Raw genomic sequence first — 16,733 nt, 5'->3', positions numbered from 1 at the left:
CACCTCCAGATCCTTCGGAGGCAGACCCGTCCGGAGTCGAGCGGTAAGTGTCCATGCATACTGATTGAATGCTGTGCATGTTCGACATTTGTCTTGTAAGGCCCATGTATCGATGTGTATGTACAGGGACATGAGCCTGCCACATGTGAGTCCAGTCATGTGTGAGGCACAACAATGATGTATGTGTTCAAATGCATGATAGCCAAATGCATGTGTCGGAATTATGTGAATGTACTGTGGCATGGTTGTGGTGTGACACATGGATGCTGGTTCCACCTTCATGTATGTGCACAATGTACATGTGCTTGTGTGTGTATTTGACATGTGTGTGACTGTGATACACCATGGATGCATGTGGCACTGACATGTAGGAGGCTGATTGGCAGATGGAACATGGATGGCGATGATATCACTGCGACATGTGGTGGAGATGTACAGATGCATGTATGTCTGGTGGTGTGTGTGCATGTGTTCGGCACTCCCCGTGTTGCATGTGACGTCAGGTTAACCTTCGGCTGCTCATGCTGCAGCATGTGTATGGATGGTGAGGCTGCTGCAACATTCCTGTTGATTTGCGCATGTGTGTGGGTTCAAATGATATGTGTGTTGGGGAGTGTGATGACATGTGTGATGTTTGACACTGCCAATCAAGTGCAACTGTCATGTGTGTATCAGACCATTGTACAGTGCCCTGATGCCTGTGTTCTATCGCTCCCTGTCTGCAGCGTCAACTGATGAAGAGGGCCGAGACGGTGCTGTGGAGCACCGCCAGCTGGAGACGCAAGGCCCAGCTCCCCTCTGAGGTTGTCATCTCGTTAGGGAGTGAGGAGTCTGGTGCCGCATCCGTGGCCGCAGCTGCCGAGGGTAGGTCCAAGAGGCGGAGGTCGACTCCTCGGCAGCAGAAGGAGCAGCTGGGACTCCACAGGGCCGATGGAGGAAGATGGCACAGAGTCAACCAGGTTGGTGGTGGGTTTGGTTGAAGAGGAGGCAGTGGAAGGGACACACACGGGGTCTGTATGGGGGGATTCCACTGGTCATAGTGGTGCAGTCCAGGGGCAGGGACAGGAGGCAGCACAGGCCGTTGCGGAGGTGCCTGTGTGTAATCCTGTCCCCGATCCTGTGACTGCATCATCCCGCACCAGCAGGGATGCCTTTGTCCAGACCCGTTCTCAGGGAGGGGATGCGCGCACAACAACTGGCCTTCCTCTCCCTGCGGACGTGGCAATTCCGGGACCGTGTTGAGCCTGTCCTGGCTGGGGTGGTGTTGCGTCAACGGGGCATCCGAAATGACCTGCAGGGTTTTCATGAAGACACTGCACGTTATCTGGGACGCCTCTTTGACCGCGTCGACCTACTAGGACGGGTCACCAGTGCTGGATTCCTCCGTCTGCTGGACCTTGTACAGACCCCCTCCTCAACTGAACCCCCTATGCGCCAGTCGTCCTCCGTGCCATCAAGTATCACCTGGGTACCCTGTGGAGCTGCCTCTGACCCAGCAGCCAGGCTGGTGGAGGACACATCCCTAATACAGTCGGGAGTCAGAGGTCCAGCAGGGGTGGCCACCCCAACAACTGGACCCCAGCAGGAGGAGGACGTGCAGGCATCAAGAATCAAGAGGCAGGGCACAGGCACAGCAGCAGCAGGCTCAAGGTGGGAGCGATGATGGCTCGGGCCATCAACATCAGAGGGGCAGGCATCGGCCGGAGGGCAGGGGGACCCTGGATTGGGAGTGTCTTCCTTGTGGCAGCGGTTATGCCAGCAAATAGATGTGGAGCGGCGGCGGGCGGAAGAGGCACGGCTCACTACGGTCAGGTCGGAAAACTCCATGCGCAGGGCGCTGAGGCGGGCTGAGTGCCTCGAGGCAATTCGCAGGGAGTTCGAGGTGGACATGGCGTTATCCCTGCGAAACCTCGGGGCCATGGAACAGGCCCGCCTCCAGGACGTAGAACGGGAGTTTGATGATGCTCTGGCCCGGGAAATCAACAAGTGAACCGTAGGACTTGCCCGTCACCATTGTATATAGTTAATTAGTGTTAGGTTTCATTTCTGTTTTTCTTTCATTTGGGGCGCTTGGACTCTGCCCCAAGTTTTTGTATAAAGTTGTTTATTAGGTAGGGTTTTTGGTAGGTTTCATTTGGATTGTTGGGCTCATGGACCCTGGATTTGCGAATTGTATATAGTTGAAGACTAGAGTGGACTTCATTTTTTTCTTTTTTTTCCATGGAGCAATGGATGTATTTTTTCATTTAGATTTTGTTTGATGGACAAACCATTTGGAGACATTTTCATTTGCATTTATTTGGATTGTGCATTCATTTATTTTTTCATTCATTTTGGACATGCAGCCTTTTGTTCATTATTTCTATTATTGTGTGCTTTTCTTTCATTCCCTTGCTTTAGTATTGAATACATTTTTTTAATACTTCATTTGTGTGGTATTCTCTCATTGATCTCATGCATGTCACGATGGGGTTTTTCTCATTCACTTCGCACGCCCCAAATACACGTACCCCGCTCGCACAGGGCCTATCGCGTGTGAAACTTCATGGGCATCCCCCAAATACACGTACCCCGCTCGCACAGGGCCTATTGCGTGTGAAACTTTCTGTGCACCCCCCGAATACTCGTACTCGGCTCGCACAGGGCCTATCGCGTGTGTAACTTCCCGCGTACCCCCCAAATACACATACCCCGCTCCCACAAGACCGCTCGCATGTGAAACTTCCTGTGCATCCCCCAAATACACGTACCCCACTCCCACAGGGCCTATCGCGTGTGAAACTTCACGCACACCCCCTATTACACGTACCCCGCACGCACAGGGCCTATCGCGTCTGAAACTTCCCGCACACCCCCCAAATACACGTACCCCGCTCGTACAGGGCCTATCACATGTGAAACTTCCCACACACCCCCCAAATACACGTACCCCACTCGCACAGGGCCTATCGCGTGTGTAACTTCCCGCGCACCACCCAAATACACGTACCCTGCACCCACAAGGCGTATCGCGTGTGAAACTTCCCCTGCACCCCCTAAATACACATAACCACAAGGCCTATCGCATGTGAAACTTCACATGCACCCCCCAAATACACGCTGGCACCCACAGGCAGCCCACGCCACAGGGGGGTGCTTTTTGTACGCAATCACCTGGCGCGAGCGTGGTACGTGTATTCTGGGGCATGCGTGGGGAGTTTTACACGCGTTTTCGCTGGCGCGAACGGGGTACGTGTATTCAAAGGGGTGCACAGGGAGTTTTACACGCATTTTCGCTGGCACGAGCGGAGTATGTGTATTCTGGGGCATGCGCAGGGAGTTGTACATGCATTTTCGTGGTTGGTGGGCTGTATGCTGGTCCACTGGCCTTTGCGCCATGTACTGGATTTGTGCGCTGTTCATGGTGCATGGGGCGCGGTTGGGGGCATAACTGGCGCTGCTGCAGGGTCGCTGCGCCACTCTGCGCCACGGCTGGTTATGGATGTTGAAATCCATGAATACACTGTGCGCTGCAATGGGTTTTGGCACACGCGGCTGGCGCAGACTGCCGCACGCGCACTCTGTGCGCCAGCTGTGTGCGCCATTTGTGCGCCGAATTCTATGAATTACCCCCATGTGTTTTGTTTTTTATTGGATTTTTAGATTTTAATTTTTAAAATACAATTGTGTTTTGTGGAGAAACCTCAATTTTGTTTTACCTTTGTTATGATTGCACATGTTAATTTAAAAAGAGCTTATTTTCTAAAGGAGAATGATTTGTGACTTGTATTACATGTGATGTACTAGAACACAATTTTATTTTACATTTATAAGATAAAGTACAATTTGGTTTTACTTTTGTTAACTGTGCAAGTTTTACCTGTAAATGTTTTTATTTGTTTTTACAATAAAATATACTTACAAGAATTATGATGTTTGTGCTCTTTTTTCTTAATATTTGGTTGAATTTTATTTTCATCTTCTCTTAATGTTATTTCACCTATGAAAAAAAAAAAGACATGATGTTATCATAGCAAAATATGTGTGTGTTAATGAGAATATATTTATAGTGGCAGTACACTTATTTATTAGTGTAAAATATGTACTATGTAAAATTTTACAATCAATAATTTCAGATTCCGAAATTGTGTGAATTACTATACTTATTAGTTTAAGAGTACAGTTGTTCAAGCTGTATATTGGTGCATGTGGGTACGTTTTGTTATTTTTACGATGATGATGGTATATGTACTGTTTGACATAGACACATGTTAAAGCTGTCACTAGTAATTTAGTTTAGCAAGAGTCCAAAGGAAATTAGATATTATACAGGAGTAATATTGTTTATGTACACTAGTGATGTTTTACATACAGTTTGGCGTATACACCTGTTGAAGCTATAAAGCGTATCACATTTAGACAGTGCTACATACATGACATCATGAAAAGGAGACACATTTTGAAAAGCTTAAATGCCCAATAAGGATCCATTTTACAGTAGCATTATATATACATGAATAGGCTTATGATGTGAAGTGTGTAGTTCTTTAAGCTGTAGATCATGTATTGTTGGTTAAATATTGTCTTTATCGTACTTTGATTCTGCTATTCAGACTGTTTAGTGTACACACTTGTACATTTTTATTGTAAGGGCACTTGTTAAATATTATACATAATTGTAAGGACATTTGCTGAGCATTAAATAAGCCTAATGAGTAACCTTTTTGCATACACAAGAGGGATGCTGTGAAGTGTAAGAAACATATCAAATAAATAGCCTGCAACTGCATGTTCACAGTGCTACATGCATACACCAAGCATACATGAGTAATAATAAAAGGTATATTATAATGAAAATGGGACATTCTTTGAAAAGCTCAAGTGCCCAAAAGGGATGCATTTTAAAGTAACGTTATATATACATGAATGTGCTGATGATATGAAGCATTGTTTTTTCGAGTTGTACATTGTTGTTAGGCATAATTACATGCAGTACCCTTTGGGAATACTACACACAATTAAGACTACAGGTGTAAGCACAATCTTACCTTTGGTACAAGCCTGTACTACACAGTTATGTGGTAGCAGTGGCTGAGCAGCCAGACTTTTCTCAAGAGGGATGTGAGCAGTAAAAAGTATTACACAAAGCACTTGCAATCACAGTGGTTCAAACAAAAACTTGGTTTCTTGGTAAACAATATACATTTATTTACACATTTAGTTAGAAATAATTTCACTAGTAGTGGGAGCAAAATGGCACTTCAGTAACTTTCAAAAGGGGTAGAAAGACAAAGGTTATACGAATCAAAATACAGTTACCTTCATAGGCAGAGCAAATAGTTTCAGTTCACTACAAGAGGCAATTCAATTCAATGGGCCTGCGCCAAAGTCAATGGTTCAGTGTCTTGGATAGGATAGCACAGTTCTGGTAGTAAACGGTTAAATATTTGCCAATCTTCTTAGAAGTAGTTTGCACGAAAAAGAGTTATAGGTTGGTTTAGGAGCGAACAAGACTCCAATGTTGGGAACGTTTCACAAACTTTCACCGCGGCAAAGAGGATTTCTCTACCTCATTTGCACAGTACCTTTAGGATGTATAAAAGTTGTAGCTGAGACAGTTGTTCCTGGCAGTTCCTGCAGATCTTGCTGTTCCTGAGCCTCAGTCATGGGGACAAGAGGGAGGACGTCGGGAGGTTCCTGCACTGCACAGGGAAGAAGCCACAAGCTTTGCAAAACGTCGGTTTAAGGTGTGAGTGCCTTAAAGTCCACAATCTTGTATCCTTCTCACTGGCTATCCGGTTTTCAACAGCACTCTGAAAAAATTTGACCAGTATGGAGATGGTTTCCAGGTGGCTTGCGAGTTGGTTGTTCCCACCAGCTCAAGGGAAGAAGTCGTCCTTGAAGGGATTCTCTGTCGAGAGAGTTTCCGGCAATTTGGACCTGCAGCAGGGCTTCACCGGGCAAACCAACGGTCCAGGAGTTGCAGCAGTCGTCTTCCTTCAGCTCGTCTTTGGTTCTTTTGTTCCAGTGGTCGACTCTGCCGTCCAAGACCGAGAGACTTGCTTTTAAACAGTTTTCTCCCATTAATTCCAGCCTAGCTGCCACTCACCCAGGAGGGTGGCTGTCCTTGTTGGACAGTCAGCCAGCCAATCACGTCAGAGTGCATTCACGTCTCCTAGGAGACTAAGTACAAGGAGTTTCGGGCACCTCCCTCACATCCTGTCCACCCCAGACACTCAGGCGCCAAAGGGGGTCTTCAGCACTGAAGCCCGCCAAAGGCCAACGAACAAAGGGACCAAACCTGGTTTGGCATGCAGGGACAAACACTAGAAGGACCTTTCCAAAAATAAATGGCGAAAAAAGGCGATCAGAACCTGTTTTTACAGAGGGGGCTCAGACGCCATCTTGAAAAACATGGCTCTGGTCGGGGAAATCATGGTAATACCACTGCCGCCAGCCATTCTGAGAGGAAAGGGTAGCTTTTGAGGGCTATATGAGTTTTCTAGAGAACACTAAGTAATCCCTCCAGCACTCTGTTGTAAGTCAGTGTGTGCTGGGTCTAGCAATTTAAAAAGACTAGCAAAGTCAATTTAACTTTACATTCACTGGGAGGCAGTAATCAGTCCCAGAGAAGGTATTTAAACCTTGGGAAGTCTGAATGACATCCCTGTGCCACTGCACTGAGGGTGCTGTGTGACACACAAGAAAAAGATGATGCCTATGGAGTTGTCTAAAACTCCATATCCAAAGAACACAAAGTAAAACACACATCAAAATACATGAAAGAGTGGGGAAAAAGGCTCACACTCTTTCCAGGTGAAAATTAAATTCCTAGAAATCCAGCAAAATTGCTGGGGGTCTCAAAAGGTAAAGGAAATTAGCACATTTCTGAGAATTCTCCCTAACAATTGTGTATTATGCAATTCGGACTGTTTAAAGTACAGGCCTGTAGGATATAATTGAAGGGACATTTAATGCTACAGCATACATTCGTATTAGCATTTTCTGTATAGTGCTATGAATAGCACTGCTGTGTCAGAGTTGCATTTTCCTTGTAAGAAAGTGTGGCTTTAGATTCCCCAAAACAAGATATCATTATAGATCCTTTATCCATCATCAAATTGAGTAATGGACAAAAACCTCTGCCATCAGTCCCCAAAGATCACCATTTCACTCACAGAAAAAAATAATATCTTCATACCACACGTCAAGCCAATTTTGTGAAGCAAGAACCGGATAAGCATTGCTGGAGAATGTTTTTGCCAAATCTAACCTCTTCCAATGTCTAGAGCTAAATAAAGCTACTGATCTGTTTCAATGTTTTTCATTCCTGAACCACCCCCACCATCAAGATGACAGATAGCACTTGCTTATAGGTTGACTGTGCTTTACAAATGACAATAGCTAGCTAGATATGTCATTTGGTTAAGCCTAGCAGCTGCAAGTGTAACACATCTAGTCACATTCACATTGGTATTCATAAATTGGGGTAAACTGATTTACCTGGAAAGTATTCTGTAACCATGAAAACACTAGTGTTTTATATCAAAAGGATACTGATTTGAAACCCCATTCTCTTGCAAGAATAGGGGTACAGCTGAGGCAAATTCTGAAAATCACAGTAAACATTCTGTCAGCAATGGTCAAATTGGTAAATTGGGCAATTAGGTCATGCCTGGTGGCAATAGGCAGTGATGAAATCCTTTAAGGTCTTGCAGAACTATTTTAATTTGAAGAGTGACATTTGAGATATTTTAACATTTGCCACAAATTATGCTACTGGACTCTTCAACCTTCACCTAAAACATGAGCAGGGTCTTGTTCAATAAATAAAATCTAGATTTCAAAGGCAATAACTATTGGGAAAAAAACGAATTCTGAAAAGAATGGACATGCATAAATAAAATGTTTCTAGGTGCCTGGGGTCAAGGTCAGCTGACCATTGCCAAGTATGGAAAGGATCTTATACAGAATCAGTGCAAATGATAATGTGTTTAAAAACAGCTGCGAGACAATTTTGGAATGTCATGTGGGATCCCTTAAGTTATTTGTGCTAGCAAGCGTATAATTTGATAAGTATTTCTGTAATTAAGATAACTGCATATTTTGTTTATTTGTCCTAGTAATATATAAAGGTATACAAAAGATGATAATGAATGTGACGATTCTTCTACTATACTTCATAATTAGTAACTGTTTGCCACAAACCGTATGCTAGATTTAACACAGGTTGGGTTCTTTAGGTGAGGATTTGATGATCTGGAATTTAAACCCCTTAATCTATTATGACAATCTATTATGACACCTGCACAAAAAAATCCTGTTCTTTCTAAATGCTTTACATGTTAATTACATTAGACAAAACTTCACTTATCACCTTGTCTACTAAGTAGTACATTGGTAATCCTGCATTTATTTTCCCCATGGCAATATCTAAAATAAAAACCATTCATTAATGTTGTTATGGTGACAATACATATGGGTGTAGGAATCTTAGCAGTATCATATCGGATAACCTCAAAGTGGCACAACAATATAACAAAGCCCTGTGAGTGAAAACATACTTTTAGATGTATAGGTAGAGATGAAACTGACAAAAAAGATGGGTAGTTTTACCAGAGTACTCATATTTTTTTTTTAACTCACCACTGTGTCTAGGGCGCAAGACTGCATCGCAAATTCGGTGATCAGAAGTTGATGTTACCCTTCTAGAAGAATACAAAAAGATTGTAGAAGGTTAAGAGCCAGGCAACCAAAGTTATTCATGGTAACACACATCCTATGAGAATAGACTGAAGAACTGTTCAAGGAAGTGGGAAATCTATCATATTAAAATTAAAAGAAAGTAAATGGATTGCACATTCTCCCAGCAGGGGTTGTGACAACAAAAATAAATATGTTGTATTAAGGTGGCTTAGGGGAGTAGCAGATGACCAACAGTACTGATTAAGCAAGTGGAAATATATCCACTACAAAAGGTTTGTGAACAAAGAGTGAATGGGTTCACTGGATGGGTAAAGCAGCTCCCAACTCCTTTATGAATCCCATTTTCCAAACTACTTTCCTCAAACAAAAACACACATTCCTCTATCTCCAATGAATTCTCTTCTTTTATACACATGTTTCCTCAAAATCTGCTCTTGCTGTTTATATACTTTTCTCCCTCCCCTTTCAGATGAAGGACTGTATCCAGCCAGCTGTGATCACCAAAGATTTCTGCATGGTGTTCTACTCCAGAGATGCCAAACTTCCAGCCTCCCGCTCAATACGCAACTTTTTTGGAAGTGGTGCCATGCAAGTGTCTGAAAGGTGAGTGGAACTCTTGAAAGAAAACAGGGGGATCTTGTGAACTAATTAGCGGTGAAGGGAAATTTGGTGGGGGATGTTCTAGGAATTTAGGCTAATCGTCTGTGGAGAAGAGCATGCTGTATTAACTAGTCATAGGTGATGATAAATATATTAGAAATGTGGCAAATAATATGAATTTAGCGGACCTCATTTGCAGAATAACTGTGTTTGCACTGTTCTGGGGAGTGAGTGCAATTTGCAGAGGGTAGATCAATATTGTGTACTTCTTGGTAGTGTTCGAGAACTCTAAAGGCAGTAGGGCAGGACTTGTGTGCTTATGAAAGTTGAAGGAAGGTCTTGAGAGAAAGATATACTCTGCTGTTTTTTTTTTAAAGACAAATGGAGAACTCATGGTACATGAGAACTCCTGTCCCCTGCACACCTACATGTACTGGAAAATCAAGTTAAAGTTGAATTTAATTTTGACATATTCTATTAGACTATGTTTCTTTAATGTTTAAGATTCAATGTTGTGTGGCTTAGTAACATATAATAATTTATCAAATGTGAACACCTCAATGTTTCTTAATTTTCAAAACTCCATCCAGTGCATTAATAACAATTCTCAAAAGGATTTCAGAAAAGAAGTATTTTGTATTCATGATCATACAGAATTCTTCATAGTTATTTCAAGATCCATACATTTATAACTTAATGCAAAGTACAAAACAAATAAGTCAAAAAATACAAATTCAAAGCTCAACGCATTTCGAGAGAATAACTCTCCTTTTCAGGAGCAAAACAAGATATTTTGGGCCTTCTGCTTTCAGAATTCTGGAGTCTTGGATATGGGTTTCTCCTGCAAAGTGCTTTGCCAGTAATCACTTGAAGGGTGAATTTGTGTGTGTCTCTAGGTCCTAACCTGTCCCTATTTATGTATTTCCCTAAGGGGTGGGTAGGCTAAGTTATACTAGGCACACCCTCTAGGAATCCTATTGGTTAGTCTTTCCCCTCTCCTGATTTGAGAAGGACATCTGATGTCATGATGCTGCTGTGTTTTACAATCCAGGGAGAACCTCCCCTTTTTTTCTGCACAGTAAATCTATTTTTCATATAAAGCATATTTACAATATTACCAACTTGCTAGCAATAACATATTTACATCACAGATTTAGTAGAGCCAAGTATCCATCCGAGTTTCATCTCAGTGAGAGCTTCGGTTCAAATTTGACAATTTTTCGTGCTTTTGGTTGGGTACCCAGTGTCAGATCTGTACACATGTTTCTACATATATTCGCACAGCATCTGGGCATAATCTTGTGAAGTTTCATATCTCTAGCATTATCACAACTGCTACAAAATCAAAATTTCGGTCGTCCTGTCTCTGAACATAGCATAGAGTTCAGAGTAGTTTCAAACTGTGGGCAGAATTTTCCTGTTAACAGCCTATATTTTACAGATTTTTACAAATTTTGCACAGTTCTCTGTGAGTCTTTTTCAAAAAGACATTTTCTTGTGGTTTAAGATACACACATCTGTCTGGTCCCGCCCCTATGGTTTTGCTGGGCCAAAAGCAATCCAGGCCTCTCTTCCTGCTGGCAGTTGTTTCTGTTTACACCCGAATTTGCATTCCCTTTCAGTCCAGGAAGCCTATTGTCTCTCCCCAGAGAAGCAGATCAAAATCCCCTCCTCCTTTCATTAGCATCTAAATGATAGTTCCTGGGCAGAGAGCAAATGGAAGGCACCTTTGTTTGGGGCATGCTGTGGAATTTGCCTTTGAAGTCCTGTGGCTGGCATCAGTTCACTTTAAAACACTTTGGGTCTCATTACAAGTCGGGCGGTCTGGAAATAACAGTGGCGGTAAACCCGCCACCACTGTTAATTCCGGACTGCCCGATCCCGACTCCTGCAGGCGGGAGGTGATGTTCCCACCAGGTCTGACCTGGCGGGTTTAACACCGCCCACCTGCAGGCGGACGTGGAAACACCAGCACCATCACAAGATAGTGCCAGTGTTTCCACTTCCCCATTCCCATTGAGTCCTATGGGACTCAATGGGAATGGGGATTTACCGAATTCCGCCTCTGGAATTCCTGGTACACCAGCGTCAAAATGCCCTGGTATTTCCGGGAGTCACGGAGGCGGAATGGTAATACGAATCCGGCGGTAACCAGGCGGTTTTACTGCCTCGGTTACTGCCGGGCTCGTAATGAGGCCCTTTGTTTAAAATTGTCTTTTGCTCAAACAAAACCTTACATTTTCAAAAGTAGACACACAGATCTCTAATTCCAGTCTTTTTAAAACATAGAAATTGAATAGTAGCAACCTATATTGCTTTTGATGGCAAGTCTCTTCTTTTCCACAGTTTGATTTTACTGTACAAGTTTAAACTAACAGTGTAAGTAAATGACAGCTATGATACAGGCAGGAGGCGGTACTGTGCCCATATTCTGACAGATTTTTCCAGGAAAGCACCCTTTTGAATGTGGATCTTTTCTTGTGATGAAATGTGCTTCTTCTGACATTGTGCTTATGGGGATTCCTTAAATAAGGTGATGGTTAACACCCAACAAGAATGTTGGATCTTTTCTGATGTTTGGGAACCATTATTTTGCAATTTTAACAGCCAAGGAAAAACGTATTTTAGAGCACTTCTGGGTTTTCCTGGCAATGCAGCACTGCCTTTTCAGGTAGTCCCATTTCACTCTGTGGGCAGCCCAATGACAGATTTTGGCAGTGTGGTCTCCTGTTCTACCACTGACACAGGCAAAGTAGATTTGGCAGCCTATTTTTCTGGTTTCCATGCGCACTTCTCAGAGATTTTTAGCGCGCATAGGGCTTTTTGGCGGCCATTCTGTTGTTTTTGGTGAAAGCAGCACACAATGATGTTGCAGGGCAGAGCCTAGTGGGTCAATACATCCCACAAGCCCCCCTCGGGATTTGGCGTTGATCCCGTCAAGGGGAAATCGCAATACTGGGATGAACAGTTTTTCTTTTCTGGTTCAAAATGGCAAAATTCATCCGCTTTTCCCATCAGTGGTGGATCGACCAGTTCTCCTCGCCAGTCCTGATGTGAGTATTGAGCGATACCCCAGGCCCCTTGGATCTTTCCTCCCGGTCCTTGGGTGGTCCTCCTTGGTTTTAGTCTCCATTGTTTCCAATTCTAGGATGACAAAGCAAAAACATATTTGTAGACATTTCCCCACCACTATTAATGTAGTGGGGCGCACACATACATTTTGACAAATCAGCACAGATTTTTCTATTGGCAATTTATTGACTATATAGATGGAATATTTTTAGTGGGAATTCTATGGAGCTGGAGGGACACCCTCTGGGGTTCCAGAAGACTCCTCCAGTTGCTGCAGAGTGTGCCTAGGATGGCAACACTTTAGTTGGTTAATATGGACCCACTTATCTTCCCCCTCTGCCAAACTGCCTTTGGGGAGGCAGATTTTGTAGGCGACTGGTGACATTTTTTTCTACAATTTCAAAAGGAACCCTCCAGGTAGGCAAAAATGTGCACTGTTTAGGTTGGTTCCTTTTGAAATTGTATAAGTAGACCCGGTCTCCTACATGGTATTCTTTTCTAGTAGTCTTTAAGTCATAGTGGGTCTTCATGCTGTCTGCAGACCTTTCTAGATTTTGCTGAGCATAGGCAAAAGCATGTTGAAGGAGTTTTCTTAGTTTTTCAACATACTCATGAGTTGTGGAGGCATTGATCAATGTCTGCTCTTGGGTTCTGTAGAGCAGATGCTGGGGAAGCACCATCCTGCGTCCAGTCATCAGCTCAAATGGTGACATTTTAGTTGCAGATGAAGGGGTAGATCTGATGGCCATTAGGACAAGAGGTAATCGAATATCCCAACTTGTCCCAGAATCTGCCACAAACTTTTTTAATATGCTCACAATTGTCTTGTTGTATCTCTCCACTGCACCACTAGAGGCTGGCCGGTAAGCAATGTGTAGCTTCCTTTTGACCCCAAGTATCTCCCACATCTTTGTCATTACTTCGCTTGTGAAGTGGCTACCTCAGTCTGACTCGATCCTTTGGGATAGTCCAAAACGCAAGAAGATGTGGTTGATCATCAAGGCAGCTGCTGTTTCTGCCTTGCAATTTGGGCCCCGGAGACATTCCACCCACTTAGTAAACAAGCATGTCACGGTCAACATGTACTTGTTTCCCCTAGAGGAGTGAATCACGGGCCCGATAAAATCGACTTGCAAATCTGACCATGGCAGTGTCATCCCCCTCTTTTGGAGAGGCGCACAGTGTGTGAGGGATGTTGGCTGAAATTGTGCACACACAAGACACCCCTTCAAGTATTGGTCCAGGTCCTGCCCCATTTGTGGCCAGTATGCAACCTCTCTTAAGATCTCAAGTGTTGTATGAAACCCCCTATGACCGGCTATGGCCGCATCATGGGCGTGACTTAGCATCAGGCTTCATAATGAGGTAGGAAGCACCCACTAATCATGGCCAGCTAGGGATCTTCTTACCAACAAACCGTCTTGGATTCAGAACATTTTTGGACATTTCATCAACACTCTGAGGTCCTCTTTCCCGATGTAATCGGTATCCGTCAGGGGAAAGTTCTCGGGGTCCTCAATGTGTTGATAAAACTTACCAATTATTAGATCCCCTTTTTGAGCCGTAATCAAATCAGCATATGGGGTCTCCTTACTCAATTGTGCAGTTGAGAGTTCATTGTGAGCATTTGTCTGGGACCTAGTGATAGCAGTGACCTGGATTTCCCCCAACAGGGACTCGATCTCAAGTAGATCCCCTTGGATGGCTCTGGTTTTTGCCAGCTGATCAGCCAGGTCATTTCCCGTTTTGTCTGGTCCTTCTACTTTGGAATGACCCTTGATCATTTTCCAGTAGATGGTCATCCCATTCGAGGTGACCAGATCATCAATATTTTGAATTCATTTTCCATGTTTCAATGATTTGTTGTTAGCACATAGCATGCCTCTGGTTTCCCAGTTAACCAGGTGCTCCACGAACCCGTTCTGTATATAATCTGAGTCAGTGATTATGACCAGTTCGTGGAGTTGGTGTTGGACAGCAGTGAGGATGGCTTGATGAACAGCCATCAACTCTGCCACTTGACTACTTCAGGGACCAATCTTGTACCCAGCAGAGGGTTCTGGTGCATCGCTCACCCATGCATTCCCTACGCCGACCACAAGTTCTTTTTCCCCCGTTGTTGTCAACATGGTAAGAGCACCCATCCACATAGACAGTGAGCATTCCCTCACACTTGTCTTCTTCAAAGACTTTGTGTGGGGAATTGAGGTATGCCTCATGTTGTCCTTGATTTTTAGACTCTCGTCCCCGAGACAGTTTTCTCTGGCACAATCATGCAAGTCAGCCAGACCTTGCTCGAGGGGACTCTTCTTGTTTTGGCCATATCTGACCTCCACAGCAAAGCCTTGCATTGACAGAATCCAGGAAGTAATTAGGGAATTACTCACATTTCCGGCCCGGATTCTGTCACTTTGGAGATATTGCAGAGGCTGGTGTGGAGTCTCCACTGTGATGTGTTCCCCCTGGATAAACGGGCGGTAATTCTTCAATGCCCACACCGTTGCTAGGAGTGCCTTCTCACAATCGTTGAATTTTTCCTCCACAGAGGATAAAGTTTTACTCGCATAGGAGATTACTTTATTGACCTTGTCATGCTTTTGATATAATACTGCCGTCAAGCATGTATTTGAGAACCCTGTCTCCAAGAAGAACTCCTTGTTTTTGACAGGGTAAGCTAGGCAAGGCTCTTGTGAGAGGCTTCTTTTGAGTTGTTTTACTGCCTCTGCTTGTTCTGGACCCCACTCCCACTTGACCCCCCCTTCAAAAGATGGATCAGGGGTCTTGTGATCTCTGGGTAGTCCTCAATGAACTTTCTGCTGTAATCAGTCAGTCCAAGGAGGCTCCTTAGTTCCCGCAGAGTTGTGGGGTCTTTTAATTTCTGGAGTGCTTCCACTTTGTTTTCCTGGGGACAGAGACCCTGAGGAGTAATCTCATGCCCCAAGAAATTTACACGGGTTCTACACCACTGTGCCTTTTGAAAGGAGAGTTTTGCTCCGGCAGCCCTCAACTGTGTCAGAACATAACGGATCTCCGCTATGTGTTCCTCCACAGTTGAGCTTTTGATGAGAACATCATCTACATAGGCCAGATTACTCCTTTCACCCAGGTCGGGCATGGCCTTATGTAGAAAAATGTTGAATTCATTGCCGGAGTTGATGTATCCGAAGGGAGTCCGGGTCCATGTGTACTGCTGCCCCCCAAAGGTGAAGGCCAGCTTGTATTGGTCCTCCCTACCTACTGACAGGTACAGTCCAGTACCCATTGGTCAGGTCTATTGCAGTGAATACCTGTGACCCCTGGATCTGGGCCAGCCCTTGGTCAATGTAGGGAAGAGGCCATCGGGAAGTATGGACCTGTTTGTTGAGCTCCCTAAGGTCGGCGCAGAGTCTCCACTGGCCGTTTGGCTTAAAAATCCCCAGCACCGGTTTATTGACTCCATTGATGCGAGAGGCAAGCGATATTGCTTCACAAACATTGGAGTCATGCCAGGGTCCGTGGGAATTGTTGTTGTGTGGATGTCGGTGCGACCACAGTCATACGAGTCCACCGCACAGAGATCCTGAAAATCCTAGAAAACTTGTTTCAATTTTTGCTTCTGCTCCAGAGTCTCACAGGCATCAGCTAGGTTGACTCTCTCTTCAACCATCTGCATGAAGCCTGGAAAGACATCCGGTTTTGCGATCATAGCGGTCTCCTCCAGCTGGGTGGAGAAGTCCCTGGTCAGAGTGCTGATTTGGACTGGTGGCTTCAGGTGGGGAAGGTAGTCCTCGCGGACTTGGAAAATCACTTCATCCCTCCTGAAGTCACAGGTCACATCTTCCTTACCATAAGGGCAGGAAGTGTACACCAGGAAGTTCCCCCCATGCCGGGTAAAGATCCTGTCTGGTGTTGTGTTGTCATCACTGTCACTGTCAAACAGTCCTTGGGGATTGGTCCTAACAGTTCATTACCTAAATCTATGGAGAAATGTCAGTCATCAACTGCCATTCCAATAGTGGTGCCTGCGGCTAGAGTGATACTCTTTAAGTCGCTGTTATCCACCTCTATTGAAATGGTGTTATGTTCTATATTGACTAGTGGTGTTGGGTTCACCCCCAGCCCTAGCTGTGGAAATAAGCATCAAGATGAATATAGGCGTCAGGGTTTTTCATTTTCTGTCCTCTTTTAACTTTCACTTCCAGGGAGAATTGTCGGGTCCTTTCTGGGATGGTGACTTCCTCTCCAATCTGAATTTCAACTGCATAAGGCAGCAGTTGAGCTGACCTAAATGCTTTCTCTGGGTCATTAAAGCCCATGGGATTATCCGCTAATTGGGACCAAGCTTTGAGGTGTTGGGCAGAAACCTGTGCAGTTCCCTTAGGGACCACTGCAAAAGG

General features: G+C 44.4%; 1 protein-coding gene across 7 annotated transcripts in view; it reads left to right on the top strand.

Annotated features, from left to right (window-relative positions):
* Positions 1 to 16,733, top strand: part of KIF1A (kinesin family member 1A) — a 4,129,412-nt gene that overhangs the window by 2,725,583 nt on the left and 1,387,096 nt on the right. For all 7 annotated transcript variants that reach the window (XM_069618139.1, XM_069618143.1, XM_069618141.1 and 4 more), the window contains one exon: positions 9,155 to 9,288. In XM_069618139.1, the coding sequence (XP_069474240.1) occupies positions 9,155 to 9,288 (134 nt within the window). The remainder of the gene's footprint in view (positions 1 to 9,154; positions 9,289 to 16,733) is intronic.

The sequence above is a fragment of the Ambystoma mexicanum genome, chromosome 10 (genome assembly GCF_040938575.1).
Source record: "Ambystoma mexicanum isolate Mex_15411 chromosome 10, UKY_AmexF1_1, whole genome shotgun sequence".
Taxonomy (NCBI): Eukaryota; Metazoa; Chordata; class Amphibia; order Caudata; family Ambystomatidae; genus Ambystoma; species Ambystoma mexicanum.
Note: the sequence above shows the minus strand (reverse complement) of the source record. Positions and strands in the feature narration are given on the sequence as shown.